This window comes from Mesoplodon densirostris, chromosome 9, assembly GCF_025265405.1.
Source record: "Mesoplodon densirostris isolate mMesDen1 chromosome 9, mMesDen1 primary haplotype, whole genome shotgun sequence".
Lineage (NCBI taxonomy): Eukaryota > Metazoa > Chordata > Mammalia > Artiodactyla > Ziphiidae > Mesoplodon > Mesoplodon densirostris.
In genome coordinates this window covers 84,561,916-84,577,510 of record NC_082669.1, presented here as the reverse complement: position 1 = coordinate 84,577,510, position 15,595 = coordinate 84,561,916, and the positions used below count along the sequence as shown (strand labels likewise).

Genomic DNA, 15,595 nt, shown 5'->3' with positions numbered 1-15,595 from the left:
ATGCAAACATGTGCTAAGAGGAAGGAGTGGAGACAAGTACGGGAATAAAGAGGTAGAAGGAGAAGGGCCAGGCCACCCGATGGGATGTGAATCTCAGTGGTAACTGAATTTAACAGGGATGAGAAACATGAGGGAACTTTATGCTTCCAGCAAAGCCACTCTGCTGAGGTGTATCTGGGTGAGGCCACGTCATACCGCCTTGTACTTTCCTATGTCTCCAACCCCTCTTCTCTTCTTGGAGCCCAAATGGCTTATGTTAATGAGTCTATACATTTGATGACAAGCCAAATACTGAAAATGTGCAGGTTATTTGGTCTCTTAAGCTTCTGTATTTGTTACGAATTCTTTTTTTTTTTTTTTTTTGCGGTACGCGGGCCTCTCACTGCTGTGGCCTCTCCCGTTGTGGAGCACAGGCTCCGGACGCGCAGGCTCAGCGCCCTGGCTCACGGGCCCAGCCTCTCCGCAGCATGTGGGATCTTCCCGGACCGGGGCACGAACCTGCGTCCCCTGCATCAGCAGGCAGATTCTCAACCACTGCACCACCAGGGAAGCCCTGTTACAAATTCTTTATGTCACGTGCCAGGCTCTTGTAAACATTTGGGTGTGTGACTTCTGATCTAGTTAAAAATCCATCCCCAACTCGAGTCAGAGCATCAGATAGCTAGTTACCTGGGCCTCACTGTTTAGTCCCTAGACAAACTGCCTAATAGACTTGTTTTATTTCTGAAAGAGATGGAGGAAAAGATCACTCTGGCTATAGTCTCAATAATGGACTGGATGAACTGAGTGGGAATTTGAATGCGCTTCCAGAAATTCTACCAGTTAGAAATTCACTGGGTTTGCAAGCTTCTTTTATAAAAATGCAAATACATCTAAGAGGCTTATGACTGGGGTGAGGGTGTAATTTAGTCTGAATTAGTTCCATCAACTTACTTGCTGCTATTACCTAGCTGAAGTCAGTCATACTAAAAACATGAGAGTTTTACTTGGGGAAAGAATGTTTTGCACAAAGGATATAATCATGTGTGAGACAGAGGTGGAAGACTCTGGAAAGATATAAGCATGAAGGAGCATTCAGAGGACACATAGAGGGGGTGTCAGCATTTGAGAGCACAGAGAATAAGCAAACTCTGGTCTTCTGTGAAAGTTTGCCTGATTGCCTCTTAGAGCTAAGTCCCCAATTTCCTTTAACACTGGGAATCTCATTTCTCACATTCTTGTTTGAAGGAGTACATTCCCTACAGCAGAGGAGAGGAAAAAATGAAATCAATAAAAATCCTCAAATGGTATTATTCGACAATTTCCACGTTGCTTTGTTTAAATTCAAGCTAGGCTATTTGATTCCCTGACAATACTTCACTGATATCATATGATAAACAGAATTGTTTAGACCTAGACTTTTAAAAACAATCATCAGTTCCATGTGAGATAAAAGCTATTATTGGCCAATATTTAAAAATAAGTTCAATTATGTTGTTTAAAGATATATTTTATATTTGGTAGTAAATAACTATAATTTTTCAAAGTCTACACTTGTTTCAATACAACAGAATGTGTAAATTCTATTTATCATTTTCCTTTTCTTTTTTTATGTACTCACGTTACTAAAGAGATGAGGCCAGAGATCCTAAAATGTTCAAAATGTTATCTTTGAGTACGAGTCTGGGTACCTTTCAAATTTCACGTAAAAGCCAGTGCTCAGAACTAAGATAAAAGTACAGAAAGAATGAGTAATAGCCAAAACCTTGGCACACTCCTAACCAGGGCTTCTTGGATATCTTAAAGGAGAACAAAAACAACAACCCAAGTAAAACAGTTTCCGTGATGTTTTGTTTTGTACTTATATTTCAAATATAGGGGAAAAAAACTTTTTATCAGAAAAACCAAACAATAAAAAGCAACAAAAACCATTAGCAAAAAGTTTGGGCCAACAAAAACACTTGATGTCAAACACCAAAGCATTAAATGGCAAGATAAAAATAAACCTTTGTGCTAGCCAGTAAAAATTCCATGGATTTGTGCCTTTCAATGTGAGTTCTAAGTCTAATGGCAGGTACACTCTGTGTGGTTGGGGAATGGAACAGACTGTCTCAGTCTTACACTCTGTCTTCAAACACTCCCAAATATATCTGGCCCAAACTCTGCTTGTCCTGCCACACTTGCAAGGTCCCACTCAGATGTATTAGGACGATCATCCCTCCTTTCATAGCATCCTTGTCTCTACCTAGTGCTCAAGATAAAGCCTGGGAGAGCGTGTCTGTATGGGAAAAAGGCACGGTGGAATCATGAAATCTCACCATTATTGATCACTGCCAAATGTCTTCTTTTTATAGATAAAAAACGGAAGCACAAACAGGCTTTAAATCTTGCTCTGAATTATACATTGTTTAAGCTTCAGAGCTAAAACCTGTCAGGTATTCTTCTCTGAAATGGTTAGGAGATACTTCTCCATGCATCTTTCACATTTTTTGCATCGTTTGCAAACAGAGGCACTGACAATCTGTTCTATCTTTTCAAAGATATTTATGCAGCAGATAGCCTTGAAAGATAGAGATGGTGTCTCACTCCAGAGCAAAGAGAAGTTTTTGTCCAGTATAACAAAAATAATGTCTCTCTCTGAGGCAAAGGGCAGGCATACTCACTGACCATTAGGAGCATTCAAACTCCCTAAGGTCAGAGTTCTGCTCCTGAAATGCAAACCACTTAGTATACAAGTGTCACCTCCTAGCCCTCTTCACTTGCCCTGCGGGAGCTGGGATTCAGTGAACCAGTGTAAATGCTGATAATCTGTCTGCTGCTGTTGCTACAAACAATAAAGTCATTTGTCTCTGACCGAGGAGTCTCCTGTCTTCTGCCAGCTCCCATGAAACGGTGGCAGGCAGACTTGTGAGCTTGGAAGTAGGTGAAATCTCAGACTCTTCACAGTTTTTGACAGAAACATAAAACTGTAGTGATAATCAATCATATGAAGAGAGAAAATATTGAAAGGCCTGTTACTGGACTTTTCAAATCTAGGATCATCCAGTTACCATTTTGGAGGTACATAATACATATATATTGTAATATGCTTCATTCTTCCAATAAAATTATACACACACATAGACATACCTGTAGCTACACTTTATTTTTTAAATTAAATCTGTGAAATGGGTCTCACTCTACTCACTATATAGATTAAAAAACAAAAACAAAAACAAAAACCAACAAAACCCAAATTTAACTCACACAGCTAATAGGCGGTGGAGCTAAAATCTCTGGTTTCAAAATTTGTGTTTTGCCTGTCTCTAAATGAAACACAGCTCAAAACAGCATGGGCCACTTCAGCTTTAAATAAAATGGCTAAAGTATATAGTATTATGCTTAGTTTTACTATCTTTTTAATAATACTTTACTTTTTAAAATAGCTTTAGGTACCAGCAGATGCTATCTAATCTGTATTCAATATTAAATATTCAGCATTCACAACAAATACCGTGTTTTTTAATCTTGTGAATACTGATTTTATAGTGTATACTGTATATTCATAGCCAGAGTCTCCAACATAAGCTATTGTTTATAAAGCTTATATCAGAAAACAATGTTGTAGACATATTGTTTTAAAGCTACACATCTAAGAAAATTATCTTCAGCTACAGAAAGATAACATTACAGGAGAAATAATTCGATTAAAAAGGCTATATATTCCATGAAATTACCTTGTTAGTCACAGAGATAAGTAGAAAATTACCAACTAGACAGAGTGGGGAAAGGACTACATGTGTCTGGAACTTATATATATTCTTGAGAAAAAAAAATGTTTAAAGCAAAAAAGACAGAAAAAAAACTTTTTAATTTTATGGAAGCAAAATATAAACTCAGGTAAGAGTTGTTTGGGGAACTTTTTAAAACTGGTAATCCATTTCTGGCTACAAACAGGTTTTCATTATTATGATTCTATTCTGCTAACTCCAGTGCTAATCAATCATTTTGAAATGTAAACAGCAACAAAGAAAAACATACTTTAAAAGTATGTAAGTTCTGGTCAAAACATAAACAAATGTTTTTCAAATTGCCTTAATTAAAGGATTTCTAGATACTTATTAATAATGCATTAATGGGAATATTTTACTTGCTTCTCACAAAAATATTACTTTTTTTTTTTATAAAATAAAAAACTATCCAGTTAAAGTTTACAAAAACAAAACAAAGAGATGAGGGAGTCAGTTACACCTGTCATATCAAATGATAACAGCAGAACCAGGTTTATACACCTATTATTTATTTTAAACAGGTATCTTAAATTGAAAGATTAATTGCTGATTTATATTTATTTTATTTTAATCCTTGGTAAATGACAACAGAAGACTGTAGTCTTTATAATGGGATATGCCAATGTGGTTAATGTTTGATGTAGAAGCAGAAACCCCATGGAAAAGCTGATGGGTTAAGGTACCAGTTTTCTGATTCAACTCAGACACAAATTAATTTTTAATTATATAGTGCAATACTTTCTAGAGGCATAACTATTAAACATTAAGTGGGTTTTAAACTAGAAATGTGAGGAACTCTTTCACTGATGGGCTTTCAAGTAGGCTATAATTTCATCTATGAAGATGCATATGCCATCTGATGTGTTCTTTCCACTCTGGGATTCTATGAGGAAGTGAGATGGTAATTTTTGTCTCAAATTCCTAAAGTTGTCAAGACAAATTGAGAGAACTTCAGAAAGAAGAAACAAAATTGTTACGATCGGAATCACTTAACATAAAGAAATACATTTTTTTAAAACCTCAAGTTTTATATAATTAAGAAGTACTATAATAATTGTTTTAAATATGAAGCAGCAATTATTTTGAAGACAAATACATAGGAAGAAAAGGAATATTCCTCTGGAAAGTTAGAAGGCAATCTAAAAGAAAGAATATCAATGTTTTGTGTTATTCCTTATTATCAAGGTCCTCCCATTGGCAAAACCTTGTGGATTCTGGAAGATTTGTGATAGTGGAATTGATAAACAAAGGAGCTTAGTGTGCCGATCTGAGAGCTCCTTGGTTGGTATCTGCTGAGGAAGCCTATATATCTCACAGGTTTATGCATAAGGAAGCAAATGAAAGATTACCTGGAAATCTTCTAATTAGTTGACATAATCCTTCCTTTCTGCAAAGCTGATGTTGTATTTCTGGTAATATGTTTACCTGAGAGGAATAAAAAAGATTCTAGTGAGTTAGGCATTCTCTGCTAAAGCAAAGAAAATACAAACAGCCTACAGGGTACAGATGTGAAGCATTGTCTACACCATCCACTTCCTATTTTCAAATCTCTGTAAGTCACCATTAAAATCCAAAATAATAGAGTTTTATTTGATAACATAAAATAAAAACATGCCCTTAGAAATCTTCAAAATATTTGGGAATACTTGTTAAAACCTTGATATATTTCAAAGCCATGATATTTGCTAGAAAAAACAAGAAAATAATTTATGTCATTATGGCAAATAGAGTAACACTACTAACTTGATAGTTGCACATTTTGCTTTGGCAAAAAATAGTACTAAGCATTCCTCAAAGTCAACTACACTCCCAAGTTCCAAAGGCCCTCAATGATTTGAATCACGGACATCTAGTGGTAATTCAATGCTAAACCTGTTAGCATTTATAGTTTTCACTTCATACTGAAGGGTATTTATTGCTTTCGAGTATAAAACCCAGTCACCACAAAACTATATTTTAACAAAAATTTGTTCTTAGAAAGCTTCATAAATGTTGTCATAAATTCAGACATACCTTTTAATTTTTAAAGAAAAGATACAAGCAAGCTTAATTCCCTCCTCTTCTGAATTGACAGATTAGCTATTCTCAGCTAAATCCCCCAAATAATGCCAAAGATGGTAATGCCTCGTTAAAACCAACAGAAAGAGTCAGTGTAAATCAGCTTGAAAATCAGATTCATTTTTGAGCAATTATTGATTACTTTCAAATTAATTCACTCTACCCTAAAAACGTATTAGAGTTTCTTTACTGTGGCCGGCTGGCCTGACTGGAAAAAAAGAACTCAGCTGCAGCTGGAGAAAAGAGAGGGAACCAGAGACATGGGTTGTAGTCCCACTTCTGGCATGTAACAAAATCAGAACCTTGAGCCTGTCACTTTACTTCTTTTCAATTTCTCCATTTGTAAAATAGAGCCTTGGGTCTCTAAATACCACTTCTGCTCTAAGCTTTGATCAATTCAATAATTCAGTCATAAGCTGTAGTTTTTAAAAAAGGATTCATTTAAAGTGCTTTGAAACAGTTCATCATTTAAATGTTCTCTAAACCTTGCAATCTTGTTAACTCTATCCGTTTATTCAGCAAACTGTAAACTTCAGCCCAGGTCATGCATAAATAAAGCCCAGGCTTCAGCAGAATCTGCTCTTGTGAATATGAGAATTGAGAAAAGTGTATAGCACACTTTAGATTTTAGGGATGTCTACATTTCTCAAATTCAGAAGTGATCAATTTTAGAGTCTAAATGTAGGAGAAGAAGAAGGGCTTTCATAAAGTCCTGAAGTTTTCAGTTCAGCCTAAGACAGGCTAGAGGGAGGGACAGGGCATGACTGCAAAGGTCTGGGGAACCCATCTTAGAGGCTTGGGGGTTTTGCTGTTATTAACACACAAAGAACCTTTCTAAATTAGATTGTGAAAAGGTTTAAAAGTCAATAAACTTGAACCATTTTCCTCCACCTAAGGAAGAAAATCACTCAGTTGCTATTGACTAAATAGAATGTTTAACGATAGAAGGACCAAGAAAAAGCAGCAGCATTAGGTAAGTAGTAGTGAAGGCTGTGTATGGACACAGGTCCCATTGAAAACCTTCTCCCACTTCTTGAAGGGCTCAGAGTAAATGTGCCGGCCTTGCAGACGTTTAGAGCATCCCTGGTATGCCGTCCTGATCTCTACAAACTGAAAGGACTAGCAGAGCCCTGGTTAAATGGATAACAGTAACTGAACTAATGGGCCACAAGAATGTGTGTAAATGCTGCAAAGACAGAGTACAGTTTGCACAGATTTCAGATACAAGGGTAGTTGTTGTGTCATATCAGAGAGATGACTTTACACATGAAACCTTGGGTCACAACGATGAACTGACTCAGGGTCAACAAAGCATTTGCTTCAAGAAACCAGAGCCAAGCCAAAGGAAGCAACTGCTCTCACTTTCCCATCCCCTACCCGATAACCTCTTCCACTCCAAAGCACATCTTTGGCATTCACAGAGTAGAAGAAGATGACATGACCATGGTGACACGTGACACTAGAAATATCATCTCTGTTCTACTCTGGAACTGAGCACCAAGCTAAGCAGTTAAACTAAATAACTTGGCACAAAAAAATAAACACATACAAGGCTATGGGTCCTACAGCTGTGCTAAATCAACTTTATTACACATATTAACTTTCTTAATTAACTTTTTAATTGTTAAACCTAATAATGTTCTTCAATGTCCTAGTGCTTTTTATTATTTTTATGTACATCATAAAATATATAAGATTTGCATCATTATCAAGTGGAACATAAAGAAGTTTTCACTGGGATTAGCTGACTTTTATACGATGAGCTTCTCCAGCTTAATACTGCAATAATTATTTTTAATAGAATTTAAGTTCACAGCAAAATTGAACAGAAGGTACAGAGATGTCCCATATACCCACTCCCCCGACCCACACCCAGCCTCCCCCATTATCAACGTCTCCCCCAGAGTGGTATAATCTGTTACAACTGATGAAGCTACACTGACACATCATTACCACCCAAACAGTCATTTTTAATATATACCGATTTTGTACTGGGTTTGAATGCTTTATATGTGTGTGTGTGTGTGTGTGTGCGCGCAAGTGCACGCATGTATATTTTATATAGACAGCTGTTTTTCTTGGCACAGAAGTTTCTGTATCTTTGAAAGGATTAGAATGCATATAAAAAATGACAATGACATTTGGGCCCTAGAATATTTCTGAGATCAAACTGGGAGAAAGGAAATGTGCATTTAAAAATGTTTCAATCCTACTCTGTGGTAATCTAAATTGTTTTCATTACATACCGTCAGAAGCAAAAGTAAAAAAAAAAATCATTCTTATTTTGAGACATATTTCATTAATAAGAGCAACAGGGGCCTCCCTGGTGGCGCAAGTGGTTAAGAGTCCGCCTGCCGATGCAGGGGATACGGGTTCGTGCCCCGGTCTGGGAGGATCCCATATGCCGCGGAGCGGCTGGGCCCGTGAGCCATGGCCGCTGGGCCTGCGCATCCGGAGCCTGTGCTCCGCAACGGGAGAGGCCACAACAGTGAGAGGCCCACATACCGCAAAAAGAAAGAAAAAAAAAAAAAAAAAATAAGAGCAACAGTATGATGTTAATTATAAACATTCAGAAAGTGTTTATAACTCAAAAAAACTAAAACTACAGTAATACCATTAACTCACTAAGGAAAGTAGACATTTGAGATGAGCTATTTATATAAAGTGTAAGAAAGTACCCAGGTAAAAAAAATTTTTTTGGTCACTCATGAATATTGAGAGTGACACACATGTCACATTGTATCTTAGGGAACTGTCCTTTTTCTTCATTAGATCTGTACAGATGTTCACATCTTTTATCAAAGATCAGACCTTCTCTGAAAGCTGTTCAGTATCATCCATAATGAAGAGAATTAATGGCAAGAAGGGAACCAGCTAATCAAAGAAAAAAGTCTTATTATCATCCATGTCTCTCCCAGGTAACTATCACTCCATCACGGTCACCTGAAAATGTCCTAGCAAGCTGTAAAATAAGAGCCATTTCAGTAGTTCTCAGTGCTCCAAGTACTAAAAACAGCATCCCAGATTCAGGGACTTCTAATCCTACACACATTCAGAACTAGAAATGAATTTCTCTGCTCTTGAAATACCAGGACCTGTTAGAGGTGAGATAGAGCCCTGCTTACTAAACTTAGTGTCACCCCAAATAGTGGACCTTGCTTCACTTTCAGCATCACACAGACCAATACAGTTTTAAATTCCTGTTACTTTCCTCCTGGCTAGAGAGACTCCTGGTCATTCATCATCTATAACAGACCTTAAGATCATTTTCATTAAGCACTTAAATTCCAAAGCTCTGAAGAGGTGAGTAATCCTCATTTGAGCAGGTGCCCTTTCTTTGTTCATTCTAAGGTCATTAACAATCCTAACACATACCCAACAAATCTGAAGCAACTTCTGTTTTGAATATTTATGTTTACATAAATAAGTCATGGTTCACAAAACTTCAAATTATTCATGCTCCAAAGTGACAGTTATCTAAATGTATCATTTAGAATTTGTGTATTCTTTAAGAATATTCATTAGAATAGGTTTTAAGTGCAGCAGCTAAATATTTATTTAGAAAGGTTCTATAGTGATATGGTTAAGAACACAGAATTTAAAGTCAGACTTCCAGAGTTTGAATGCTAGATGCTTCATTTATTAGCTAGGAGGACTTAGGTAATTTTCTTAATCTCTCTGTGCTTCAGTCTCTTCATATGTAAAGAATTTATATAAACAAATATGTAAGCACTTAGAATTGTTCTCAGGAGGAGGCCTTGGCAAGAGATTGGAAGGTGGGAGTAGAGAGAGGCTGAATACTTATCTTCCTGGCTTCCTCTCTGCAGGGCTATGATTTGGCAATGGCTACATTCCCCTATGTTTATAGCTCCTTTCCACGGATCCCTCTTTCTTGACCCTGGGTCTTATTTGGTTTTGCTATACAATTCCTTCTATTGTACACACCCTTCTTCAGACCAAGGGTGGTTAAACCTTATGATGTTACTGGTCCCTGGGTACCTCTAATCTTTTTTGTTTCTCTTATCTTGCCAAAAGCTCTGTAAATAGCTCTTTCATTAGTTTCTCTTCAGTTAAATCCTTTGGAGTATGGCATTTGTTTCCTGCTGGGAGGTTGACTGATACACACAGCAAATATTGTCAACTTTATCCTGTAGCTGATGGGAAGCCATGCAAGATTTTAAGCACAGGAGTAACCAGGTTAATTCAGCATTTTCTATTTTTCACTCTGATAACTGAGAGTCCGATGGATTTCAGGGGCAAAACACTTGCTTCAGAAAAATCAGTGAGGAGGATTCAGCAATTGTCCTGGTTATACATGGTGACTGTCTGACCAGAATAAAGGCAATAAGTATGGAGAGTAGGTAAGATATTTGAGAACTATTTAGAAGTTAGATTCCTTAGTATTCATGATTGATAGAAGGCAGATGACAAGAGAGAGGAAGGGCTCAAAGGTGAAGGCCAGATTTCTATCTTAGGAAGTGACGGAGTGGTTAATCACACGCATGACCAGCAGAGCAATTCTGCAGAGCTTCTAAATGCAAGCACAGAAGTGAGTTTACCAGGGAAAATAATGAATTCATTTTCTCTACGTTGAGTCTGAGGTCCTATGTGACATCTAAGTGGAGATGCTCAGTGGGTAGTTACACACGCAAGACTGAAGCATGGGAAACTGCTATGAACTTTAGATGTAGATTTGGGACTCATCAACTACAAATGGTAGGTGAAACATTAGAGGTGGTGCTGGGGAACAGAGGCATTTAAAGAACGGACAGAGAAAAGGTGGCTCTGAAGGACACAGAAAGGATGGCCAAAGATGTACAAGAAGAAGCGAAAGAATGAGCTCAGTCTAAAGGTCAAGGAAGGAAAAAGTTAAAAGGAAGAAAGAGTAATCACAACTGTCAATTGCAGAAATATCAATTGATCATGGTAGTTACTATAGTACTCTTTTACTACTGAAAAATAGCTATTGGCTTTGACACTTTTCTCACAGATTTGTTAAAGTTACCAAAAATAGAGCATACGCAAAATTTCCAGCACAGTGACTAGCACATTGTAGGCATCTGATAATTTTTAGTTAATTTTTCTAGAAGCATTTATAAAAGTTTACACACGATAGTAGATATGGGATGTCAATTTTAAAAGTTAATAAAAAAACTATATAAATTTGTCATAATTCAGGATATCAATTTAAGTTTGAAAAGTCAAAACAGGGATCTAGTAAATAAAATTTTTACTACTTTGGATGAACAGGTGGCCAGGGTAAGCAACACTCCATAGGCTATGTATTTCAAGGTCAAGTTTTGGGTCCCACTAGCTAAAACTGGATCCTTATTGGTAGCAGCTGAAGTTGAAGGGGATCTTATCAAACCCAAATGGTGAAAATTTATGGTCAAGTGTTTAAGGCATGGCCATTGAAACTTTCTCCAAAGATGCAACGGTTCCAGTTTTTCAAGACTTTTTTTTTTTTTCAACACCAGGAAGTCCTGGTGTTAATATTCATAGGTCTGATAAAATCTGTGCACATTTTGAAAAAGAATGTTTACCTTTTGATGTAAACCTAACTGGCACATGTCTTCCTTGGATATGCAAGGTTTTCCACCAGCTTTTCCAGAAGACAGGCAAACGAGCAGATCCCAAGAGCCCAAATCACCTAGAAGCAAAAGAGTATGGAAAAACAAACAATTTCTTATCAGATTTTTAAAGGCACCATTTACTTCTTCAGATTAAAGAATGTAATTATTTAAATCCTAAAACACAAGTAACAATGATTCTGAATATACTTAAAAGTATATATTCAAAGTAACTAAAATTCACCTTTTCTAATTAAGCAGAAGTAACACTTTAATACTGTATCCTAGGGAAAGTCCAATTATCTTAAGTTATATCATAAAATTCCTTTAAAAGACTAAAATTAGAATGTTTCAAATCACGAATTTTATAAATTTATAAAATCTTAATTGGAGATTGGGAGGAAAGAAAATTATAAAGTCTCTTAAGAGATGAGAGAATTATAACGATATGAAGTCAAAACATCGAACATTTTGTTCTGGGCCTCCGTATTACCATTACTTTTCATAGATCTTGAAAATAAAAAAATGCTCTTAAGGGGCTTTCCTGGTGGTGCAGTGGTTAAGAATCCGCCTGCCAATGCAGGGGACACAGGTTCAAGCCCTGGTCTGGGAAGATCTCACATGCTGTGGAGCAACTAAGCCCGTGCGCCATGACTACTGAGCCTGCGCTCTAGAGCCCATGCTCTGCAACAAGAGCCACTGCAATGAGAAGCCCGCACACCACAACGAAGAGTAGCCCCTGCACGCCGCAACTAGAGAAAAGCCCGCACGCAACAACGAAGACCCAACACAGCCAAAAATAAATAAATTAAATAAATAAAAAAATGCTCTTATAAGTTTTCTTACAAAGAAAAAGTTATGTTAGGGAGAAAATAGAATTTAATGAAAAATTTAAGATAGGTTTAGTCTAAAAGGAATTTGTGTTCTAGTTATAGACAGAGTTGACTCTAGAATACAGAGTATAACACAGACTAAAGAAATATTTCATCTGTTTCACCAAGAACAAAGTTCTTTGCCAAAAAATCATAGTTACTTGCCAAAATAATCTCAGCAGAGTACATTCTTGCATAAGTAATTGACTACTTAAAAATGAACATTTATGTGGCTATATATGGGTTTATTTTCCCTTATTCTTTTTGATCTATTTACATAAATTTGTATCAGCTTACCTTGCATATAATTGATGCTTTAGAAATATTTGTTAAATGCATGAATGAATAACTAGCTAATGATAGGGTAGTAAACACATTACTTCAGAAACAATATAGAAATATCTATCTCAAGAAAAAAAAAACAGAAAAAGGACACTAAGTAATATATAAAAGAATTGGTACTACCTGGGAAACTTTCTCCATTTTGGATGGAAATCTGGTTTAGAAAATGAAGCAATTGCTGTACACATGGCATCTTTTGTTGATCAATACTAAGACAAATGTTCCTTCAAGTAACTATTTATGCCAGACCTCACAAGTCAGTTCCTGCATTATTAGTGGCTTCAAAAAGCTAGAAAATATCCAATGCCTCCAAATTCTGTCTTTTAAAAATTTCCTAGAATTTCTCACTTGAGAGCATAATGCTTTCAAAGAAGAATTATACAGGAAAAAAAAGTTGATGAGGAAGAATATCTATGCCAATTAGGAATTAAATTTCACTCTGCACTAATCAAGTCCTTTTCCATTTGACAAGTCCTGTGCTCTCTGAGCTACTGGTCCCTCTATAGTTGTCCTGTTGCTGGAAGGGAAACCTCTCTGCCAAACAAAAGGATCCAGACAACTGAACTCAAGTTAACTGAGCTCTTGTCCTAGAGCTTCTCTGTTTGCTTGATGTATCTCAAGATGCTGGAAGATAGCACAATAGTTCAAAAGAACAAGGAGAAATGATGTCGGTGATTGGGAGTTGGGAGAGATCTCATCCAGGTAATAGCCATCAGGGCTTAGGTATCAAGGGTCTACCCTGTCCCATGCACTCTCACTTTGAAGGAAACTACAAGCAGATTCCAATGGCCAAAACCTAATACTCTATGATGATTCCAATACTTTATTTTAAATGTGCACCTGGCATTTTCAGCCAAAACCTTTTGATATGGATTCAAAAGGGAAAACACAGAGACTATTTTCATTCGGTATTACTTCTAGCCCAGGAACCACTAAAGCCCTAGAGGAAACTTCCTGTTATAATATACACAACTAAATATTTTAAGAAGATAAGAATATGCAGAGAAAGAGGAATTTCATATTATGGACTGAATTGTTTGGGTGTTAAAAAACAGAGTATGTTTTATATTCCTCTAAGTCTGAAGCATGCCCCCCTTTATTACCCAAGGCATACACACAATTTCTAGAATTGATAGAAAGAAATACATATTTAAGCCATAAATGTTTGAAAACTGGAGACACATTTAAATAATTCAAAGTATTTAGTTTATTAAGAACCTCCTCTGAGCCGAACACTGTACTAGAAATATGAAAGTAAATAGCAAAACAAAAGGTCAGACAGTCACTGCCCTTAGCAGCTATAAGGAATCTAAACATCAAAAAGAATTTAGGCTAACTTATAAAGCATCACACAGTTTCTTGATATTCATAAGGTTACCCCTCATCACTCAAAAATACTTAATTAATATTTTAAGTGAAAAGTTAATATTTCAAAAATACCGTATAGCACATCAATTTCCTCTTAAAATGAAGTAAAGTATAACCAAAACTTTTCAGCGATCTCTTCATATCCTTCTTGCCTAATTCTTGCTACCATGGTCTGAAAAAAATGCTGATTGTTTCCACTCAAAATTCCTATTGTTACCCTTGCTGAATTCTACATCAAACTTCCAAATCTCTATTTCCTAGTTAAATTTTCTAGTTAAAGTAGACCTTTTCAATTTCTCTTCATTTCTATCTAGAAATCTACTCCCTTGCCTGATTCCCACAGCCCTTTCTTAAAGAAAAAAGCTTTATTTGTTTTATGAGTGGTGCTATGAATTCAAGCTTGGTTTAAAAAACTCCCAAAACCATAGTGAAATCTAGAAACTGGGCAGAGAGCAAAGCATACTCACTAGTGAAGTAAATAACATTCAGAAGTCAACCTTGGAGCATCTGGGATACAAATTTGTTCCTCAACAAGATTACAAATTACTATATACTGTGAAGCTTTGGGGCCACACTCAACAACCTAAAAGCATGAGTGTTTAGTGGACAATGCGTACAGCAGAGACTGCAGACTGCAGGCACACAGGGGGAGTAATGCCCGCATATAGGGTGCATTTGGTCTGCACTGTGTTTGTTTTGTTTTTGTTTTTAATTTTAAGCATTTGTCAAAATGCAAATGTTAGCACAATTCACATAAAAATCCAGATTTCAGCTTTCATTTGAAAACTTAGAAGTTTTGAGTTCATATCCTATAAGGCAGCCACTGACAGCTGAGGCCAGCTTCCCACATTTTCTGTAGTTTACCTTAGTGCCCCGACCTGGCCCAAACTCTGCCTGGGCTCTGCTTTTAGTAGCAGCAAACAGTCCTTAGAACTGGTATAAAACACGGGTTTGTCAGTTTTCCAAGAATTGTTCATTCAGCAAGTTGCTGTTCCATGTTTTAGCTCTCAATGAATTAGGCTTGTTCATTAGGTAAATTGCTTTTTTTGAGATGACTATAGGCAGTTGATATTTGCTCAGTTGGTCTTTAAAGGATGTCTGGGGGAGTTATAGGAAGATGGCGGAAGAGTAAGACGCGAAGATCACCTTCCTCCCCACAGATACACCAGAAATACATCTACACTTGGAACAACTCCTACAGAACACCTACTGAACGCTGACAGAAGACCTCAGACCCCCCAAAAGGCAAGAAACTCCCCCACGTACCTGGGTAGGGCCAAAGAAAAAAGAAAAAACAGAAACATAAGAATAGGGACGGGACCTGCACCAGTGGGAGGGAGCCGTGAAGAAGCAAAGGTTTCCGCACACTAGGAAGCCCCTTCGCAGGCGGAGACTGCGGGTGGCGGGAGGGGGAAAGCTTCGCAGCTGCGGAGGAGAGCGCAGCCACAGGGGTGCAGAGGGGAAAGTGAAGAGATTCCCGCACAGAAGATCTGTGCCGACCAGCACTCACCAGCCCGAGAGGCTTGTCTGTTCACCCGCCGGGGCAGGCGGGGCTGGGAGCTGAGGCTCGGGCTTCAGTTGGAGCTCAGGGAGAGGACTGGGGTTGGCGGCGTGAACACAGCCTGCAAGGGTTAGT

General features: G+C 37.3%; 1 protein-coding gene across 3 annotated transcripts in view; it reads right to left on the bottom strand.

Moving 5' to 3' along the window:
• Window positions 1-15,595, bottom strand: part of CPED1 (cadherin like and PC-esterase domain containing 1) — a 304,458-nt gene that overhangs the window by 224,118 nt on the left and 64,745 nt on the right. For all 3 annotated transcript variants that reach the window (XM_060108389.1, XM_060108390.1, XM_060108391.1), the window contains exons 3-4: window positions 11,351-11,457; window positions 5,099-5,174 (exon numbers count right to left, since the gene is read on the bottom strand). In XM_060108389.1, the coding sequence (XP_059964372.1) occupies window positions 5,099-5,174; window positions 11,351-11,457 (183 nt within the window). The remainder of the gene's footprint in view (window positions 1-5,098; window positions 5,175-11,350; window positions 11,458-15,595) is intronic.